The sequence below is a fragment of the Dermacentor variabilis genome, chromosome 2 (assembly GCF_050947875.1).
Source record: "Dermacentor variabilis isolate Ectoservices chromosome 2, ASM5094787v1, whole genome shotgun sequence".
Lineage (NCBI taxonomy): Eukaryota > Metazoa > Arthropoda > Arachnida > Ixodida > Ixodidae > Dermacentor > Dermacentor variabilis.
In genome coordinates, this window is record NC_134569.1 from 213,567,352 (window position 1) to 213,590,146 (window position 22,795).

The 22,795-nt window shown below is 42.2% G+C and overlaps 2 protein-coding genes across 2 annotated transcripts in view; one reads left to right on the forward strand and one right to left on the reverse strand.

The window, feature by feature from the left end:
* The window catches only part of ATP6AP2 (ATPase H(+)-transporting accessory protein 2), a 55,193-nt gene extending 46,938 nt beyond the window's left edge, over positions 1 to 8,255 (reverse strand). The window contains exons 1-3 of the mRNA XM_075682603.1: positions 8,126 to 8,255; positions 7,395 to 7,537; positions 2,072 to 2,203 (exon numbers count right to left, since the gene is read on the reverse strand). Coding sequence (XP_075538718.1) covers positions 2,072 to 2,203; positions 7,395 to 7,537; positions 8,126 to 8,153 — 303 coding nt within the window. The 5' untranslated portion in view covers positions 8,154 to 8,255. The remainder of the gene's footprint in view (positions 1 to 2,071; positions 2,204 to 7,394; positions 7,538 to 8,125) is intronic.
* Positions 8,256 to 8,733: 478 nt separating this feature from the next.
* On the forward strand, positions 8,734 to 22,090 carry LOC142573092 (uncharacterized). The gene is made up of 4 exons (XM_075682604.1): positions 8,734 to 9,075; positions 10,643 to 10,788; positions 12,245 to 12,328; positions 20,451 to 22,090. The coding sequence occupies exons 1-4, from the start codon at positions 8,826 to 8,828 to the stop codon at positions 20,571 to 20,573; spliced, it is 603 nt and encodes a 200-aa protein (XP_075538719.1). The 5' UTR covers positions 8,734 to 8,825; the 3' UTR covers positions 20,574 to 22,090.
* Positions 22,091 to 22,795: the final 705 nt, after the last annotated feature.

Here is a 22,795-nt window from a genome sequence, read left to right on the forward strand (position 1 = left end):
CATACAAACAAACAAATGAACAAACGAATGAACAAATGAACTAGTGAGCAACAGTTGCAATCCTGCTTATATTTAAGCACGTGAGAAAATGTGACCACTGTTTTCTTTAAGACGACTTTCCCACCGAGTTCTCAAACATGCTCATCAGCCATCTTGTTTGGACAGCAAAGTACCCCGCATCACTTTTTACTTCGATGCTGTCTTCGCAAAACTGCCCACTTTGATGGCTTCGTCAGAATTGGAACAAGGCTTAAGGTGACCGCTGTCCACTCAGCCGTATACTTTGCCATCTATGGCGACTATTGGAACACAGCCAAAATTGTAGCTTTTTCATCGTATGGCCATTTGCTGATTGGAGAACCAGTGCACCATAGAAGTCCGAACTCAGCCAGATGCCACTAAATATGTAACTATGGGCTGCATGCACCCAACAGGCTAAGTGTTGTGCAACCCTTCCTTACAGTCGTTAAAATCTGCAAGCAATTGTTCTGTTCTTAGAGAAGAGCAAAATATCAAAGAAAAAAAAGCAGAAGAAAACATTCTAAATTGCTTGCAAAAGCCCATGAATGGGTTGTGACCTTGCAGCCTCTCCATGACATCCGAGATAGTCAACCCCATACAAGGTTAGTTCACACAATGGTAATTTCAAGATCGAAACAGAGCATGCCGTGCGCCAAAAATTTTGTTGGGAAAACAGTATCAAGGGATGGGCAAGTTCATTTGTAGAAACGCCTAATAACAGCAGTCAAACTGTGAGTCTTTTGTCTTCAAGTGCAATGGCTCACCAAGGTAAACAGCACAAAAAATGAACATGTCCTTTCATTCTGTCTTCGTTTTCTGGGTTGTTTACTTTCAAAAGCCATATCGAACCAACCAGTCCAGCGTGGCACACTTCTTCAATTGCAGTAATTAGATTTTTATTATCAGCCACTGACTGACTAAGCAACCTTAGCCAGGATGATGTATGCCAATGGATGCAGTAGAGGCCAATGCTGTTCTTCTGTCATGCCTACTAGCTTAACGAATGTAAGCAGGCAGACGTAACAGTTACATGCAGGTATACTAGCAGCTTATTGTTTCGAAAATGAGCTCTTTATTTCAAAAGTTCATAAGGACCACTTCATGTGTCGAATCAAATTGTGGTATTGACGTACCAAAGAAACACACAGAGGCTGCAAGAGATGCAAGCAATAGGAGAGGTTTCCCAGGTTTTTCTAACACACGCCTAAACCAGTACACAAGTGTTTTATTGCGATAGCAATTAGGTACATGGACGTTTGAGGCACATCTGCACCATCAATGTTGTTGTGGTGTCCTGCTAACAACGCACGTGTGGTCTGCACATGGAGGACTACGAGGCCTCCAGGGATGTGGAAAGCCTCTGGCTTTAGAAGTGACGAAGCGAAGTGGAAACAATTGCACTTCGCTCAACTAGTTTTACCGGAGCCAGGGCAGCATTCTGGTTCCCAGTGCTGACGTGAGCATTGTGTGCATGCAGATACATTAACGTTTCTTCTGAGCAGCTGCGTGCGTACCACATCGTGGCAAACGTCGAGCTAAATTTACGTTATCCTTTCTTTGGACAGCGAACAACACGGACGGTGTTCCTTTGGTCCCATTTTTTGCGCCATTGAGAAGCAAAACCTGCAGCACCGCTGGCACGTTCCTCACCGCACGAACATTTCAAGACACGTTCAGTGGAACACTAAACCTTGCTATTGCTCTCACCTTAGGATGAAGCAGACACTTTCTTTTTTCATAATCCGCCATTACTGGAATACTGTGGCTTAGAATCGAACCCTCAACCTTGTGCTCAGCAGCAGAACACCATGCATGCTGAGCCAACACGGCGGGTCCCTTCACATGCCAATGCAAGCTTTGCTCGGCAGTACATTCGGCCTCCCGAACTATTGGCAGCTCTCCGAAAAGAATTGCTTTTTTTTTTTATCTCTTCAGAGCTGTGAAAAGCCTTCAGCACTAGTAATGACCATACAACCCACCTTAATTCATGATTACATGCACAGCGAGCTTCAAATTCTAGCACAAGTGGTGCAAATGCAAGCGTACGTACGTTTTCGAGAGGAAAGTTTTTTCCCGAGACATCCAATGTTGTGTCACCATCAAAGCCATCAAAATCCAGCACGAGGGTTGTTTTAGGGACCTTGAAAGGGTTCACAGGTGCTAGGCTGTTCCAGGGGTCAGACTGCAGAACATGGAGATATATCAGCAGACGCAATGTCATTAATTGCACATGTACAATGGATGCTGCAATCTTCATTATTTGTAAACAAAGTGCTTATACTGGGTGCCAAATGTCATAACATGCATTATATTTTGCACTGGCAAGACCACATTTCTCTAATAGTATAGATTTCCATCAATGTGCTTACATTACCGGTACCTATATATTTTGAAGGGCCATCTTGCCTTAACAGCCGATATTTGAAGTGCTTTGTATTCTCTTCAAGCTACAACAAGACATTTTCGAGGCAGGAGATGACCAGAAAAATATTAACAGGAACATAATGCCATCAAAGGCGCTTCTACACTTATGTTCTACAACACTACCACATGAGCAGAAAAAAATGACATAGTGCGTCCAAAGCTCTCACTCCAGGTACCAAGCATGTCAAAGTGTTTCATGACACTCTTCACCGGTGTGCTGCCGAGGTCAGCAGCCATGAGACATGCATGTGCACACTAGGCCTACGAAAGCTACAAGTGTGGCCACCAATGGCGGCCCATTTTCCTTTTCAACAAACTGGCACAGCAGCAAAAAAAAAAAAGAATAAGTAACTATAATCAATTTGCCAGCTCACTCAAAGGCTACGGCTCACTTTTTTTTTTTTTGATTCAGAGAATGCTGGCACTTTTTATTCAATACGTAAAATATCTTTCATGTCTTAATTACTCTGGGCACTCAAACCTTGCCGAGCTACCCATATTTGCTGTCCACGTCGAACTGTGCCAGCTGTGCAAATTGTAAAACTTTAAAAATCATCAGGTCTTGAGATCCTGAAACCGCACACGGGGTTATGAGAAGCCCTGTAGAGGAGGGCTTAGTTTTGACCACCTCCTTAACACCCACCCAATGGACAGTACAGGAGCGTTCTTCCATTCCAACCTCATCAAAATGCTGCCACTGCAGCTGGGCATCAAACTAATGACCTAATGTCTAGCAGCAGTACGTCATAGCCCCTGCTTTGTTGTGAAGCACTGAAGCACTTCAGCAACAACAACCAAGCTGCTTTTAAGCAATTTAATTAAAAATTAATTAAATTCTGGGGTCTTGTGTGCCAAAACCACAATGTAATTATGAAGCAAACCATAGTAGGGGACTCCGGATTAATGTTGACTACCTGGGTTCTTTTTAACGTGCACCCGAATTTAAGTACACAAGCGTAGTTTTTTTTTCTTTTCACCTCCATCAAAATGTGGCCATGACAGCCAGGATCGAACCCGCGACCTTGAGCTTGGCATCACAATGCCATAGCCTAGTACTAAACTATTGCAGTGGTTGTTTTTAAGAAAGCGTTGGGCGACGTTAAATGTGCCGAAATGTGACATTGTGTAATAGGAGCTTGTATATATACAGCTAGGCTGACCAAATCGGCATGATAGTAAAGCTTTATTTGATGCACTGTTCAAGCAAGCTTGAAATTCCGCTGTAAGCAGTGACATCCATACATGTATCCCCAGTCAACCTTGAGTTTAACTATTGTATTTTCACACATAATATGGTGCCTTGGACTTCATAGACTCTCTGCACAACATTGGCTCTTTCTGAGAGCCGCTGGACACATTCCAGCCGAGCCATATGATGTCAAGCCTCGCATCCAAAAAAAAAACACTTCTTGTAAATGTTCTGATGGTTTGTTGATGCCACAAGAAACAAGTATTGATTGTTTTACAGATTGGAGACGATGAGAAGCACCAAACCTTATATAATTCTTATCGTAGCACCACATGATCCCTTTAAAGGTGTCCTGAACCACTTTTCTTTGGACTCTCAAAAACACCTTGGAACAAGATTGTGTCTCCCAGGAATACACTAGCGAATAATTTTTTCAAAATGGCCAGTACGAGTGTAGGTACTATGAGCGCAGTATTTATCCGTCTCATTCCTCCTCAATGTCCTCCGTTCTGAAGGAACAAAGCGGCACTGGCTGAGGTGCCCCACCTACGGTGCTAAGTTAAGTCACCTGTTGTGTTTCTTCTGTTTCATCACAAAGCTGTACTTCTTTCAGCGGAAACTGGCGGCCGCTGTTGGCAACACATATTTTCAGTCACTGTTAGTACTATAGTAACGTCAGTCATCACTTCACTGTGCTGCAGTGTACAAGATAGCGGCCCACGGCTGTTTTCTTCCCATACTAGAAGGCGTGGGTAGCACACTTCCTTTCACACAAATCTCTATGGCAATCACATAATTTTTGAGGTTTGAACGAAACATTGTCTTTGCTCGTGCAAGTATTCCACCAGCGCACACATCAGCTCAGTGATGGATGCTGTGCTCCAAACTAGCGTTGAAAGGATTCCTAACGTAACGAGCTTTGACCATGAAGTGGCACAACTCAATGGTGTGCAACTTGGGAAGCAGATGACCTGTCCTAGTCAGATGCGGGCACTCAGGCTGGCCCCTAAGGCTTGTCAATCAGAGAAACCAATCGAATCACGCAGTTCTCGGCATATCTCGACGGCAAGAGGTCTAGTGACAGCACTCTGCGGTGGTCGCTGTATCTACGGTAGGCAGCACATGCAGCTGAGCAACTGTAGTGAGTTTATTATGTGAACAGCAGGGCTGGAGTGGGCAGTTGTATGCTCCAGTCTGGCAGTGCGGATCAGCCTTGTCCTGCAGGGACAGTAGACAATCTAAATTGAGTACTTTGAAGTGTTATCAATAGCTAAATATGAAGCGATGTCTGCCAAGGTGTTTAGCCAGGAGTAATGTTGGCCAGGAGTGAATGCACCCTGGCATGCGTCACTTGTAGATGCTAACCGCCATTCTTCATGAGGCGCAGCAGGCATGTGGTCCGGGCTCAAGTTTCCCGTGGTTCAAGGCAAGTTGAGCGTTCAAAACTAATTAAAATTAGCGAGACCCAATGGCTACGACACTGATAAGCAGTGTGGCCAAAGTTTCATTTCTACGTGGGCAGATGAGGCCGAGTGTGGACAGGCTATCGATAGTCGGCTTCTTCCAGTAGTGCATAATTCTTATTTAAATTTATTGCGCAGATTTTTGCTTACTTCAGCTTGTTTAGTTAATTGCATCAATTATCATTAATTATTACAAAGTAATCTTACTTGTATTACACAGTAATAGTAGGAAGAAGCGCAATGATCCAAACACCCTTCTTGATTTATGTCAGCTTTTTGCCAATCTATGGGAATCATGCAAGGTGCCAGCAGCTTTGAAAGTTCAGTGAAGCTATGTGCCAAAGTTGCACAGAGGGTTATGAGGGATGCGATAGCTAAGGGCTCTAGATTAATTTGGACCACCAATGTTACAGTACAATAAATTGCTATTACATGTACTACTAACATGCATCTAAATCATGAATCTAACATGCACCTACAGCTACCTCAATTCTACATAAGAAAAGCATGAAGATACCTATAAAGAAAGGGGTCAGACAGGGAGACACAATCTCTCCAATACTATTCACTGCGTGCTTAGAAGTATTCAAGCTATTAAACTGAGAAGGCTTAGGAGTAAAGATCGATGGCGAATATCTCAGCAACCTTTGGTTTGCTGATGACATTGTTCTATTCAGCAACAATGCAGACGAGTTACAAAATATGATTGACGACCTTAACAGAGAGCGTGTAAGAGTGGGGTTGAGGATTAATATGCAGAAGATAAAAATAATGATAAATAGCCAGGCAAAGGAACAAGAGTTCAAGATTGCCAGTCGGCCTCTAGAGTCTGTGAATAAGTACGTTTACCTAGGTCAATTAATCACAGGGAACCCTGATCATGAGAAGGAAATTCACAGAAGAAAAAAAATGGGTTGGATAGCATATGGCAGACATTGCCAGCTTCTTACTGGAAGCTTAGCATAATCATTGAAAAGGAAGGTGTACAATCAGTGCATTTTACCAGTGCTGACATATGGGGCAGAGACTTGGAGACTGACAAAGAAGCTTGAGAACAAGTTAAGAACTGTGCAAAGAGCGATGGAACGAAGATTTCTAGGCATAACGTTAAGAGACAGAAAGAGAGCAGTTTGGATTAGAGAGCGAACGGGTATAGACGATATCCTAATTGACACCAAGAGGAAAAAATGGAGCAGGGCAGGTTATGTAATGCGCCGGTTAGATAACCGTTCTACCATTAGGATTACAGAATGGGGACAAAGAGAAGGAAAACGCAATCGAGGACTACAAAAGACTAGGCGGAGCGATGAAATTAGGAAATTTGCGGGCACTAGTTGGAATTGGTTCGCACAGGACAGGGGTAATTGGAGATCGCAGGGTGATGCCTTCGTCCTGCAGTGGACATAAAACAGGCTGATGATGATGATGCATCTAAATCGGTATGCACTGTTTCTGCCCCAACTGAAATGCAGATGCCATGGTTGGAATTAAATCCCACAACCTTGTCAGTAACAGAATGCCACTTCTACCAAGTCACTGCAGCAGGTGGATTGAAGTTATATCACCATGAAGAACCCTTCAAGGCATACCTTGAAAATCTATTAGCATGGCATAAGTCGCAAATGCATTCTGCCTGTATGACGTATTGAAGCACAGAGCATGCTTTTTCAAGAGGCCAGTAGACAACAAGATAAACAAGCGTCGAGTGTTTGTTACTATACTAACAGACAACTTTCTGTGGCAAGGAAGGGGAAGCTATGGAGGCAAAGCATGCAGATGTAAGAGTGTTTCTGAAAAAAAGTCCCATATTTTCATGCATATTAGTTTAAGCTTTAGATGAGAAAACAAAGACCTGATATAAGTATTTCATTGATGTCATGAGGCAGTTTGTGGGAATCATGTTTATGAATCCCTGCATCCATCCACCGAGAGCACAACTTCACTTAATGTTTCTGCCATCATTTTATTGTGAATACTGAGGACTAAATACATGCTAATTTCTTCTCTTGAAACAGATTTTTTTCTGTTTCTGAAAACAAAATCCCTGTGCTACCACATGTCTAGTTATTATGAAAGGACACGGGCAACTGAAGAGGTCATGGAGAGACAACACATGTATCAAAATGGGCTGTCGTCGGACAGGAATATTTTTGAAGTAGGCTATTTCCACAAGAAAGAACAAGTCTTTCCTACGTTTGCAGGGTCCTATTTAGGTCCTATTTCAGATCAACTCTCTGGCGGACATTTCCTCTCGGGCTTAAAAGCCCAAGCGAAGACCATGGAGACAGTGTGCTTACCGGTTTAACGGTAAAACCAAGAATGCTCGACAGGACATCGCCGATCTGCGACGACTTGATGGTCTCGCTGGCCACGAATTTCACCGCCTGAGGAGCGAGCGGAATGAAGACCCTTTCGGTCGCACATGCTGCGCCCACTAAACCTGCAAGAGAGACGGAGCGACACCTCAACGGAGTGGCCAGAAGAGCCCTGCGCCCACAGAACGGTCCCATCAAGCAGTTCACGTTTACATGGACTGAATCAAATCACGCCGCACTTTACACGTTAACATTTTCGGCTTCCCCTAGATTCACTAACAGCTGCAATGCTTGCAGATCGCCCTTATTCCATTCTAACTGCAGTTACATGCACGATTACATGAGACAACACTATCGTGCTTATCATAGCGCCGGCCGCCTTTATGGCAAACAACTCAATGAATTAAATTTGATAAACGATGGTGAGCGTGTGTTATTCCTATTAGTAAAGGTAAGCCGGAGTAAAAATTTTGCGTGAGCATCTCGAAAAAAATTTAAAGGTTGTAATGAAATGATTGAGAATTAGCGTAAAAGGTACGAAGAAAGCTTCACCGGCCGTAAGCGAAACAATCATGTGACGCGAAGCGCCTGGGCGCTGTATTTACTACCGCCTTCACAGGGCTGCCCCCGACTGCGCTTCCAAAGTTCGCTTTTAAGACTTTGTTTCAAAAGATCTATTAGAAAAATTCAACAACGATGTTGGCCGAACGTACCTAGGAATACTAGCGTTGAAAGCTGCATTTGAGCGACCACTTTGCAACCAGCACCTATGGCAAGCAGACACACCGACCACAGACGAAGTAAGACGCTGCAATTTCTGAACTCGGCTAACAGATGGCGACGCTGTCAAAAACACGGCAGCGCGCTCTGCCGATGGTCATGAAACTACGTTCTCCGTAAAATTGTTCATGGCGCGCCAGTTCTCTTGTCTGCTAAGCATACAAAGTATATGTTTGCTTCGTTATGGACTTATCAAAATAAAAAATAAGTGCTTCGGCTCATAGATAAGTCTTAAATTTATATCTTTAATTTTATAGGTGGTGTCCAAATCTAAATTCTAGCTACAATTGCCTCCAAAAAACAATAGCGAATCTCAAAGGCTATGCTTTTAGGAGCTGCATGCGCTAGAAGTGATTGCGAATTAAGATTCCGCATGTTTTCCACATTATTAATTTACATGAGACGGAGTTTACAACTTTTAATTAAGCTTTAATGGTCTTCAGGACGCAAACAATGTATACGGTGCATGTTCTGAGAAGAAGAACCATGAAAATATCGCCAATTATCTCAATTTTCACCAAACACGCCACAGCGCGGCCGCGCCGCGAAGCACTCTATCTGGGATGCGTGCGCTCCGTACGAGTGAATGCCGTAATCACGGTCGCTTGTCAAGCTCTCTTTCGATCAACGTTTATGGATACCTTACTTTCGACGTCGTCGGCGGAGCAACCTTGCAAAAGGAAGTCTAAAGAGCATTGCAGCGTGCCGTACTGCACGTCTACAAGATGGAAAAGTCATGAGTTGTCATTCCATCGTTTCCCAAAAGCCAACGAGGCGAAGAGAAGGCAGCTATGGATCCAGAAACTACGGATGGGTAAGCCCGTAACGCCAACGATGGTTGTATGCTCGCGGCATTTTCAGCCAGATGACTACTTCTTCCCAGGTAAGAGAACTTACTTGATGTTGCGTTTGTTTGTTTTTGTTTGTTTGTTTGTTTGTTTGATTGTTTGCTTGCTTGCTTTAACTAAATCGATCTACAGCTAAAGCTTACTAGTTTAGAAGAACTTGTTGTTGGGCGAGCAAACATCTTTTAACAGCGCGAATAAACGACCACAGAGAAAGGAAACAAGGACAGGTGGAGTCTTGCAACTATTTTTTTTTTCCACAAAGTACAACCCAGAAATATACACCACTGCGCGTGCGCGGCAAAAACAAAATTTAAAAAAATTAAGAAGATATCTTTTTGTTCATGCAATACGCAACCTGACTAGGCTCATTAGTAAACCTCATCTCACTGTTGTGCAGATAAACTGAATTTCGCCGACACAATCATGTCCCTTCTTTCTTATCATGACACAATCATGTCCCTCGCGTAACTCTCTCACGAGCTAGTGTATGATATAAGCAGGAAGATTATTGTGTCGGCGACACCTGTTTATCTGCACAACAGGGAGATGAGGTTTATTGATGAGCGTAGTTATGTTGCGTATTTCATGAACAGCAAGGTGTGTGTGTGTGTGTGTGTGTGTGTGTGTGTGTGTGTGTGTGTGTGTGTGTGTGTGTGTGTGTGTGTGTGTGTGTGTGTGTGTGTGTGTGTGTGTGTGTGTGTGTGTGTGTCTTTGCGTGATTCTGTTTTTACACCACGTGCAGTTGTGTATTTTTTGGATGTACTTATATGTTGTCCATGAGGAATAAAAATTACAAGTCTGCGCCTATCCAATTGTTTGCTCCCTCTAAAATCGTTTGTTTGCACAGTTAAATATGTTTGCTAAAGCTAAATACTTTGCTTTGCACAGTTACCTACATTGCTCCAGTCAGAAGTATACAATCATTTTGCTATTCACCGTGAATCACAAGCTGATGCTTTTGTCACTAGCTTGGCAATCTTTCGCTAGGGTCACTCTTCTTTCACACTGAAGTGGCTTCTGATGGAATCAGCCATAGTATTCAGCATCTAACTTGCTCTGCGATTAATGGAGTGGTGGTAGGTGTTTCAGCTAGTGATAACAATCCTTGGATTGTTCGAAAAGCGCTGCATGCATGTGTAGCATACTTGCTTAAAGCGTTCTTCAGTGTGTTTTTCACGTTCCTATAGTAACGTTGCCCGCAAACTTTGCTAATTGCATGCATCATGCGGACAACCGCATATATACACAGAGTGGCATGTTACGATAAGCTCGGATCAATTAGATCTGATCTACTGATTGCACGGTTTGTTATAGCAGAGAACAGGAAAACGAGGAGGAATCACTTTGGTTCAAAGATTGTTGCATTAATATTGCGTTTTAACTAGAATGAGGTGTGTTAATTTGCAAATGGTATTTTGCTTGAAGCAGCTAGTGCGCCTGGACAGTAGCTGTTTAGTTTGACCCAGTAACACCTTTATGCTGTCTTGATCACAGTGTTACATATATGATAGTATTATTTATGGCCTTTTAATTGGACTTATTGGGTATATCAATTGTTGGGAATGCAATGGTAATGTCTGCCATTGTTTCAATTTTTTTCAGGAATCTATTGCGCCCGCCGTGTGCTCAAGAAAACAGCGGTGCCTAGCCGGAATTTACCTCAGTCCAGTACTTTTGATGCTTCAAAGGCAGCAAGATGCCAGCAGCGGGATGAAGAGAGGCTTCGCAGGAGGCAGCATCGTTCAAAGGTGTAGTGTCATACAGCAACAAAAGGTTTCTGCTTTGTATTTAAGGCCCCATACATTCATCATCATCAGCACCAGCCTATTTTATGTCCACTGTCGGATAATGGCCTCTCCCTGCGATCTCCAATTAACCCTGTCCTGCGCCAACTGATTCCAACTAGTGCCCGCAACTTTCCTAATTTCATCCCTCAACCTAGTCTTCTGCTGTCCTCGACTACATTTCCCTTCTTTTGGTACCCATTCTGTAACACAAATGGTCCAACGGTTATCTAACCTGTGCATTACATGACCTGCCCAGTTCCATTTTTTTTCTCTTAATGTCAATTAGAATATCGGCTATACCCGTTTGCTCTCTGATCCATGTCTCTTGACGTTATGCCTAGCAATCTTCGTTCCATCAGCTTTTGCGCGGTCCTTAACTTGTTCTCAAGCTTCTTTGTCAGTCTCCAAGTCTCTGCCCCGTATGTCGGCACTGGTAAAATGCACTTATTGTACACCTTCCTTTTCAATAATAATGGTAAGCTTCCAGTCACGAGCTGACAATGTCTGCCGCATGCGATCCAACCCATTTTTATTCTTCTGTGAATTTCCTTCTCATGATCACGGTTCCCTGTGATTAGTTGACCCAGGTAAACGTACTCCTTCACAGATCTAGAAGCTGACTGACGATCCTGAACTCTTTATCACTTGCCGATCTATTCACCATTATCTTTGTCTTCTGCATATTAATCTTCAAGCAAGAAGCAAATATTTGCAGGCTACTTGCAGGTATTTGGATGCTGTGCCTGTAAAAACTTGAAATGACTGTGTATGAAAGGTGTGCCATTTTATTTACCTGTACCACCATCACACACGCTGAACCTGCGGGCATCATTCATATATTTATGTCCACAGCAAGTGATAGCAGCACTGCTTTAAGTGCTTGCTAAGCGATCTGTCAGACTTTGATTACTGCATAGATACGAGGCATGCGCAAATATCCGACTTACTTTTTGCAATGTGTTTGAAAGTGTATTGTGTCTGACATTGGTCTACTTGCTGCATGTTTCCTTCGCACTGGGTACTGAAATCTCTGTCAAGTGGGAAGTTTTTTTTTTCTTTCTGTTGTGATTTTTCTCCATTCTTTATGTAAACACAATTGAAGTTGATTATTATTGCACTGCATTACCTTGCTGCAAACTGTTCTGACAGTACTGAGTGTTTAGTCATTCGAGCTCAGCATTTTATAAAGGCTTTATGTTGACATTGAAGTTGTGTGCTTTCTCATTCACTTACAGAACACTGAAGAACATAAGAAAACTTTGAAATTGTTAATGCTGATGTTGAGAAACTGTCTGCAACCATACATTCTTTTACTGTTGTTTCTTATACACTCTGGCTACTAAGAGGTAATAATTGCTAATTATTGTGTCATCATAAAAGCAAGTTTGTAAATGTATCTTCCCTCATGTCAATGCAGAAAGCCACAAGTGGTGCCGGATCATCTACCTCTGGCACTCCTGGAAGCCCAAATGAGAGGTATATAAAGCCAGACATACTGGAGGTGAGTATGTGCATTACTAACGCACAGGTGCTCATGAAAGCAGGTGGATCATGTGTGCATGAAAGTGAAACTTTGACGCACAAGCTGCAATCACTTTGTTATCTAGGTGGCATTTCATGTGCCCGAGACCCGAGTGATACAGTTTCTATGTTGTGTTCCTTCAGATTAAGACATCGCCATGAACAAGCTGTGCTGCAGTGAGGGTGCTCTTTAGTTGAGTAACACAGAGACTGCGCTACATTTCTCTGAGGACAGTAAGCGCTTTCCAAATTAACGATTGCAATCACTCTTTAATGCGCATCAAATAGTAATTAAGGCTTATGTAGGGTATGCTGTACAGCCAGAATAAGACTTTAGCCCGCAGGAGCGTCTGCATCAGCAGGTGTTTGGTGTGTTGTGACACCAGGAACCAGAGCACATGGGGATTTGGACTCTCCTAAGTCTAGCCATGCGCGGCTTGGCCGTGTCTGAGGAAAAGGGGATACTGGAGGTTGAGCCGATGCTGAGTGTTTGGACCTTTATGGCTCCTCGGTCAAGGCAACACATTTCTTTGGCCTGAACCTCAGCTTCACGTAAACAGCACCACCAGACTGACCCATTGTGGGGAAAATCGGTAGTTGCCTTTTCTTGTCTTCCTCTCCAATACTCATCCTTCTCGATCACTTTCCATCTCTCCTTTCTGCTCTTCACTTCATTTAACTTGTGATTTTCTAGGCAGCAAGGATTAACCATGGATGACGTAACCAATCTAGGTTGTACCATGCTAGGTTATAGTAGTAATGCACAACTGGCATTTGCAGGACCTGTTTTGCACGTTCTGCAGCGTCTCCTCTTTGGGCTCCATGGTTGGTGGCTGGTGTTACTGCCAAAATAAGAATACCTTCATGGCTAGTTCCTTCCGCCAACTCCTAGGTCGCACACACAAACAGGGCGCACTGACGTTTTCAAGTTTCTTGGCCTCCAAATAGAGAATACACAGTGAGAGACCAGAGAAGACACTGAGAGTCATCTCACTGTTTTTCGTTTCCAAATGTATGACAGAAGCTATAGGCTGAGGCTACAACTCTACGAAGTGCGAAGACGTGTGTTCGTGCCTCATCTCCGGCCAGGCGTTTCTTCATCTACTTTCATTTTCATGATCTTATAATTTCTTTAATTCAGTTAATAAATCCATGTAATTTCCCCTGTGCTGTCGTTGGTGTCTTTGTTGGCTTCTTATGATATGACTAATAAAAATAGGGCCCTTGGTTTCCTTTCTGCTTGTTCATTACACAGCGAGGCCTCGAATTCCGCAGCATTGATGCCTTCAGGTAGCATGTGTGTATTTATTAACCAGTTGCCTTCACCCAAAATGATCATGTGCACGGGATGCCTGCAGCCAAAAGAAGATGTTCCACATCCACTGTCAAGGCCGGGAAGTGTGGCGCTGGCTAACACTCCCAGGCTTAGTTCTAGTAGATAAACATAAATACCCCAGAAAGTGGAGGGGAAGACAGTGCTGCAGTAGCTGAGCTGATAAGAGCACTGCACGTGTAATGCAAAGACATGGGTTCGTGCCCCACCTGCAGCCAGTTGTTTTTTCGTCCACTTCCATTTTCATTAACTTATCATTTCTCTTTCTCCTCTTTCTCCTCTTGGACCTCCATGATAAAATGCAGTACGAAAAGCTACCTAACCTAGTGTCTTCCGGAGAGATCCCAGTTACAGTCACCCCTCACCGTACCATGAAAACCATCTGAAGTTTCAGCTCAGACGACTTGATAGAGAACACTGAGGAAGAGCTTTTGGAAGCATGGAAAGAACAAAATGTGGTTAACTTAAAACAGATTAATTAAGAACAGGCAAAATGTAAAATAAATTTAGACGAAACATTGAATTCTTACCTTTGGATAAGGTGTGCTACCCAAGGCCATTGAGGCCGGGTATGCAAAGATCCGTGTAAGGCCATGAGTGCCAAACCCTCTTAGATGCTTCAGATGCCAAAGATTCGGCCGTAGTTCCCATAACTGCCGAGGTCGAGGGGCCTGTGCTAATAAACGCAGTGCATACGACACCCACCTGAAACATGCGAGAATGACCTACACTGTGTGGACTGTGATGAGGAGTGTGCTGCATACTTGCAGTCATCATACACCCTACATAGTAAAAAGAAAAAGAAATTCATGCACTGAAAGTCAAAGAGAACACATCGTTTAAAGAGACATGCAGGTGAGTGTCCTACCTGCCAAAAAAACAGATTTGTCGAAGTGACGCGTCAAGGAGCAGCATCATAATGACTTTCGGCAGCTGTCTGGCCCGCTCTCAGCGAATGAGCAGCAACGCTAACCAGCCCCTCGGCAGTTGCACTGATTTAACACTGATCCGCCATCCAAAAGAGGCCAATCAAACTCCGGGCTCGTGGCCTCCAGGATTTCATCTCTAGAGACAAGGCCTTACCCATTCTTTGCAGAAGTGGCTGTCCAGTGCCCTGCAAAAGGCAATGGACACGGCTCCCAACCAGACAGCACAGCCAATACCTAAGGATTGGCAAGAATCTCTTGACTGCTCCAAAAAAGATAAACCCTGCATCACAGGGCCCGAAAAGTGCTCTGTAAGCTTTCTTCTCTTAAACACAGAGTACAAAACTCTTTTTTCATATGGACACTCAAATAATTCATTGGTACATCAGAGGCCGTTTTCATAAACTTGATGACGTTAAAGAGCTCCTTTGCACATTTAGTCCCAGGGTGCTCTGTGTTCAAGAAACAAACACATTTTCTTGACTATATGCTATTTTTTCATAAAGAGTGCAGTGACACTGCCGTGCCATCCGGTGGTGTGACTTTCATAGTAGAAAGAGGCGTTTCCTGTCAGGAACTAAAACTCTGTACGCTCCTAGAGGCAGTTGCTGTCCAAGCAGTGTCGTTTCATAAGTTAGTCACTATCAACTCTATATACATCCTTCCCCGTTGCAATGGAATAGGACATCTAATAGCAAATTTCCTCTTTTGTGATAGCCTGGAAGATCAGGCAGACTTTCTGGGTGAACACTGTGAATATATACCAAGTTCATCACACTACACCAAATCTTTCCTGGAGTTCAAAGAATATGCAGAGTGACAGCCCCTCAAACGCAAATGTGCACGAAACAAGGCATACAATTGACCATTTAGTCTTGCTGAACTTCAGGCATCTCTCAACTGTTGCAACAACTCGGCACCAGGTGGCGATTGTATAATGTATGAAATGATTAGGCATCTACACCCTGATACTCTAAATAAGCTCTTAAGTGCTTGCAATGCCATGTGGGAAGCTGGCTAAATTCCATCCTCTTGGAAGGAAAGTATTGTTATCCCCATACTCAAACTAGGCAAAGTCCCATCATTAGCCAGCAGTAATAGGCCAATAGCACTGACAAGCTGTCTTTGCAGATTATTTGAAAAAGTGGTAAACTGGTGCTTGAGCTGTGTCCTGGAAATTAACAAAATCCTAGACTCCCTCCAATCTGGTTTCAGGGAAGGCATATCCACAATAGACAAGCTTGTTCACATTGAGGCATACGTTATAGATGCTTTTGTACATAAGCAGTTCTGTCTCTCAGTGTTTCTAGACCCAGAGAAAGCTTATGATACGACATGGCGCTTCAAAATTCTTGGAGATCTTTCCACGATGGTTGCCTGTGGCAACATGTTAAACACAATCAAAAGTTATCTGTCTAACCGCACACATTTTGCGTCAGAGTGGGCAGAGCTTTATCTAAGCCATTCACCCAAGAGACTAGCGTGCCGCAAGGCTCCGTGCTTAGTTGCACACTGTTCATTGCAAAAATAAATTCCCAGCATGCAGTCAATATGCACACAAAGTTTTATTCTGTTTATGCCGATGATGTGCAGATAGGCTTCAAATCATGCAATATTGCCATCTGCGAATGACAAGTGCAATTTGGAATAAACAAATTGTCCAAATTTGCAGATCAAAATGGGCTTGAATTAAATACCCAGAAAAGTACTTGCATACTCTTCTTAAAAAAGAATGGCCTAACATCAGTACCAAGTATTGCGATCAAGAAAGATCAACTCTCTGTGAGCAACTAACATAAATTCCTAGGAATCGTTTATACACTCAAAGCTTACTTAAGCTTATTCCCATATTAAATACCTGATGACAAAACATATAAGCACAATGAACCTCTTAAAACTCTATCAAGCACAACTTGAGTAGTGATTGAAAATTCCTTCTGCACTTGTACAGGAGCCTTGTCTCCTCTTGCCTTGACTATAGTGCTATAATCTAGCACTCTGCAATGCCAAGCACACTAAGAACTTAGAGGAAGCTTAAGCTTTGCCTTTAAGAGTGGAACGCGATAGTCTTGCGCTAGCTGATTCCAACTAGAGCTTGCAAATTACCTCATGTCATCCCCCCACCTAACTTTCTGCTGTTGTCGAATGTGCTTCTCTTCCCTTCCCTTGGCATCCATTCCGTAACTCTAATGGCCCACCAGTCATTTGCCCTACGCATTACATGGCCTGCCCAGTTCCATTAATCTTTCCAGTGCAGCTGTTAGGATCCCGGGATTTCTTTGTGGTGTAATGTCGACAGAAAACAGTGTTGTGCTGTGCGGGACACAGCTCATACCCCCATAAGGCAGACACTACAAGCAGTGACTCATCTCAACCAAAAAGGGGTTTGTGTGGGAGTTTCTGCGTAACGGAATTATGTTTTCTTGTGTGATCAATTACAATGCAATGCTATCATGTCTGTAGGTTGTGCATAAGTTGTACTTTGTGAACGTTCTGATGCATTTTACTTTGGGAAATTCACTTATAGTTCAGTAACGCTTGTGTGCCACATGAAGAGTCTGCATTGTTGTGGGTTGGGATGATTTTTTCTGATGAACAACATCGCCGATGACGGATGCAGACACCAACACCAGATTTTCGGCGACACAGGGCCCTTAATGCTCTCACGTTAAAATCCTAAACCCTGTTCACTATTTAGGTATCCGCCTCATGACTGATGCTTTCAGGGCGTGTGCTTCGAATTCCCATGCAAGTAATGTCCACCTCCTTGAATGATGCAGCTCAAGAACAAGAATTATGCTATCTACCCCACACGATTCTTTTAAATTCTGTAAAACTTAAGAATAATCACCCAGTATATTGCAAAATTATGTAATTGGTCTACATTGAATATGCCCAAAACTTCCTGAATGTCTCCCTTTTCCACCGTATCAGAATAGATGCCGTAACCGATATTGACTGCAATTTATTTATAACTTGATTCACTTGTTTAGTAATTTTTAGCTATTTGCATGGAATCCCATGCAGTGTAATGCCATATCCTAGGATGGACATTCCTAGGAACTCATATATTAGCATTCATCAAAAACTTTAGGTATTTATAGAGAATCCACACAATGTAGTTCTGTATCCTAGGACTGACATTCCTGCGGAAACACATTAGCCTTCATCAGTGCAAAGGAGTACAGCTTTTGATGTGATGTAGCTGCGAAGTGACTGTTTGCAATTTTTTGCATAGCTAATCAACATGGACATGCCATAACATAGTGCTGCCAAGTTCTATGGCTAAGTACCTTGCATGTTTGCTGTTTTTGAGCAGTGTACATGTACAGTTATAACAATATGTCACATGCAAGTACAGAGGTAATGTCATGTTTAGTTTCTCACTATTATTATGAAGACAAAGCAGTCTTAGTCTTTGTTGTACTAACAAAAATGTGGCGTTTTTGAAACCATTGCAATATGTTATGTACATCACACAGCAAATAATTAGCTGCTTGTAAGCTTTCGTGTGCCATTGCCAGTGACATGTTGTCAGAAAACTTAAATAATTCTCTCTTTCTTTTTCTTTCTTTATTCAATACTGCAAACCTTGTACAGGTCCAAGCAGGGTGGGTCAAATGACAACAAAACAATAAACAATAATAACAAAGTTAAAAAAAAAACATCAGTGTGGCGAAAGGCAATAAGGAATCATTCCAGTCGGTTACCGTGCGAGGGAAAAATGAAAACTTGAATAAATCTGTTCGCGCAAAATACGGCGTCAGGGAATTAGGATGATGGTGGTGTGTATGCCTTGACGTTGAAAGTGACAGATATGGAGAAGGGTTAATAGCTAGTTCTTGATTCCAAAGCAAGAAAAGAAATTGCAAACGTAAATTTTTTCTTCGTTGTGAAAGACATTGTATACCGTTCATCTGCATTAATTCAGAGGGTGAGTCATACCGGGAAAATTTAGAGTAAATAAACCTTACAGCTGTACCTCACTGTACCTCTGAAACACTGTACCTCTTCTAGGCGGGTGATATTGTGTTTATTAAATGGGTCCCAGACAACGCATGCATATTTTAATTGCATGCACCTTTAATTATAAATGAAGGAATAGCTTTTTTAGGTCATCAACATGGCATGCATGCTCAGTAATTCACTAAACTCATCGCCAATTCTTATGGTTTATGATTTCAATAGTTGCTCTGAAACCACTTCACAAATTGACTGTGAAATCCCAGATTTTGAATAAGAATAAGATAAGAATACCACAGTAAAGATGTACCAAATGCTTTCTAAAAAGATCTATAAACAGCATGAGTGGTATCTCATTGTGATCAATCCATGAATTAACAATGTCACAGAAGCTTTCAAGTGGTGCAATTGTGCTTTGTCCTTTCTTGAATCCATGTTGACATGTCACTAGCAGACCTTTTTTTTTTTTCACAGAATGTTGTAATAATTTTGGCGAAAGACTCTATATGATATTTGATATTACTGGAAGCAATGATATTGGTTTGCAGTTCATAACATCACCTTCTATGCTTTAGTGTACACAGGCCTAATAACAGATACTTAAAACTTTCTTGCAATATACCAGTCACAAAGGCCTTCTTTATGATATGCAGTATCATCTCTGAGTTTCATATGTTTGTGTATGTCTGAAGGCTTAATACCATTCACGCCCCCTAACTGGCTTAGTGATGGGCATTGAGCTCAATATGTTCCTAATATCATTCTCAGTCATTGGTAGGAGAAACACGATATGTAAACAAGATGCAACATTGGCATTCTCGTCACTAGTGCTGTCGTACACTGAAGAGTTTCGCAAATATCCTACCACCTTTAAAAAGTGCTTGATGAACTCAGCTGCTAGGTCATGCGAATCTCTGTCTTTGAAGTTTACTTTCAGTTTTTCGTCAGTTGTCAGCTTCCCCTGTTTATTCATTAGCTCATTCAGTATCTCCCACGTTTTCCTTACATTCATTTTTTTCTCTGAAAGTTCTTTACTAAAGTATTGTTTCTTTACTGATCTCAGGTTTGACATTACCTTCTCTCGAATCATGCTATACTTTTCTTTCAATGACATATTCTGTGGTTCCCTTCTGCACTGTTTCTGCATACAGTCTTTCTTTTCACAAAGCAGTTTCTTTCACAAAAACAGCATCGGTGAAGCATGCTGTGCACCGCTGAAATGTGAAGGGCCTTGACCATCACTCCACTTATGTAGGCTTAGATCTTTGAGACGTCCGCCATTATATAGTTGTCTCGTTTTTGAAAATTTTTGAACGAAGCAGTTTGTTTCAGCACTATGCATCTTTAAGAATATATTATAAGTACATTTCATGATTCTTTTGAGTGCAGCACTTTTTGAAAATATGTTTTCAGGTCTATCAGATGCTGTGAAAAGACTGGTGGTGAAAGAATATATGATAAGCTTTAACTCGTTTGTAATATTAACTATATTTATGTAAAGTGGCTCACATGTGTGTGTTATGACACATGAGCATACTTGTGGTTTGTTGTGTTGAGGCCACGAATAAGGCCACCATTATCATACTTTTCATACTGGTAACTAACAGTGTGCTTATTTCAGCACTACCATAGAGGTCACAGTGTAACATTAGATATTTTTGTATTTACACTGCTGCTTCTAATGTAGCATTTTTTTACCATAATTACCTTGTTTTTTGTTGTTGTTGATTTCCTTTTTCTGTGCTTCAGTGTACTTGCTGAATCCTCCTTTTGGCACTACAACTCATTTTAATCACTATAATATAGAATAAGTTGCGGTTTAGCTAAAATGAACATCTGCTTTCAGAGACATGCTTGCTGTACTGATTTTCTTACTGCAGGAGACGCCCCGAGAGTATCTCAAGTGTAAGAGTGAGGAGCTTGTGGTGAACGCGTACACTGGAAATGAAGAAGAAGTGGCAGAAATCCTGGCCAACATGAACTCCACCCAGCGGAGCTACTGAAAAGACTAATGCAAATTACCTCGGGTGACTTTGCAAGCAGCTTCGTTAATCAGCGAAAACATGAACTCACCAACTGGATTTTCATCACATCTTCTTTATGCACGTGATATGCCATGAGAGAATTCTGAATCACTCAAGCATACACTTGCAATGAATGAGAGAATAGCCTTGACAATGATGAAGTACAAGCACAATGTGGGGGCAACTTCCATGAAAAGCTTATCTTGTTCTCTTGCCACATGTACCAGACTAATTTTGAACAAAACGGAAGTTCTGGCTAAAGTGTGTCCAACTGTTATAGCTTTGCCTCCAGAATATCTGGTTCTTTAGAACATGACCATCCATATTCAAGTGTACCAAAAGGCATGCTTGGTGGTGGATTGCACAGAAGTTCCACCACAAGGACATGCCTGTTTGCGCACAAAAACACAGAAATTCCAGTTTCAAAATCAAAATGCCTGTCATGTGGTTTGCAGACTTACTCATTTTAATAAAGAAAATGTTTCACATGCCAATTTATGATTAGCATAACACTCGGTCCTGATGGTGTAATGGCTTTTTTAAGTAAAGCATATCATGGGAAGTCTTGCTGCACTTGCAAGTAAAACATATGGTAGGTTACCAGGCACAGCTATATTTGAGAAAAGTGGAGACTTAGACCTGTTCTAACTAATGCTGGTGATAGCTGATGTTCAGCCCGGACTATTTGTGCAAGAAGCTTGTGAGAATTGTTTAATTAAGATCATCAGGCCACCATACAAGAAAGGGCAAAAAACAGTCTGCCAAAACAGGAGCACCAAGAACACAAAGCATCGCATTGGCAAGGACATGTAGGGCATGCCTTACAATGTTTTTCAATGTACTTACAACACAGATACCCTGGAGCATGCTCAACATGTTGAACAATGTGATAGTAAATGCTATTTTTGCAGCTCGGCCTTTCATGAGGGCTGTTTTATTGCTTGCTTCTGAGCTCTCCGCTTATGAAGAACTTGCATTTTTGCTTGCGTGCAATCTCTATCAACGAAAGGTCAAGAGTTCAGGGAAATTCCTCAAATATCATGGACTGGCCAATTGCTTTGCTTCCCTGTCCATCCTGTTGTAAGGCAGCTGCTCGCATTCATAAGGAATGTGGTGGCTGTTACCTCCTTTCAAGGAGAGGTGATGGAAAAATAACACAACTAGTTGGGTTGAGTTGCATGCTTCTTTCGTAGGAAATGCTCAAGCCACTGCACAGTGTCACAAAGGTGAACAGGTGTAGCACAAAAGGAGGACAAGGTAGTGAAAGTGATTTGCTAGCACGTCTTTCTTTAAGGCTCACTTGCCACAGCATTCTTAGGTTGTCATTACGTATGGATGTTAACAATTCCTTAGCAGTTGAAGTTTAGTGAGCTCTTCAAATGCTTATTATTGTAACGTTGTATCACAGTTACCAATCATTCTTTGTAACGTGAATTTTTCATGTTTTAGCCTCTTGTATTGTCGGAACCAGGCAATAAATGTGTTCTTTATCGGAAGGCTTTGAAATATTTTTTTAATGAGACAGGTAGCACTGAAAAACATAATAAAAGAACCATGCAGTGACATCAAGCACATATGTGAAAATAGTGCATTTTCTTCTGTAAGCTTTTATGTATGTTGTTGTGCTGTCATATGGTATGGTATGATGAACTTTATTTAATGTCCTGAAGATCAACCCTTAGGTTGACGCAGGCGGCTCCCACGTCGGGACAGTAAGGTTTAACTTTACCGCCGTATCATGGGCCTTCTGGACGGCCTGTACTTGATCGAAAAGACCTCCACTGTGTAGGACTCGCTGCCACCAGTCTCTCTCCTTGTCACAGTCTGTGAAAGTCACAGGACACTGCCAAAGCATGTGATCCAGAGTAATGATGCCATTACACTTCTCACAATTGATTGGTATCTCTCTTTCAGGATATATCTTGTTAATAAAGTTTGGACTTGGATAAGTTCCTGTTTGCAACAATCTCAGAGTCACCGCTTGAGCTCTATTGAGCTTAGCGTGTGGCACTGGGAATTCCCTTCTGTTGATGTAATAATGCCTCGTGATTTCATTATATGTTAGTAATTGGTCCCTGTTCTCCTCCTGTATATTATTAAGGTTCTGGTCGCGTAGTGCACGGATAGTAAGTCCTCGTGCAGCTGCGTTAGCCATCTCGTTTAAATTCTTCCGAGATGGATCGACAGACCCCATGTGCGCA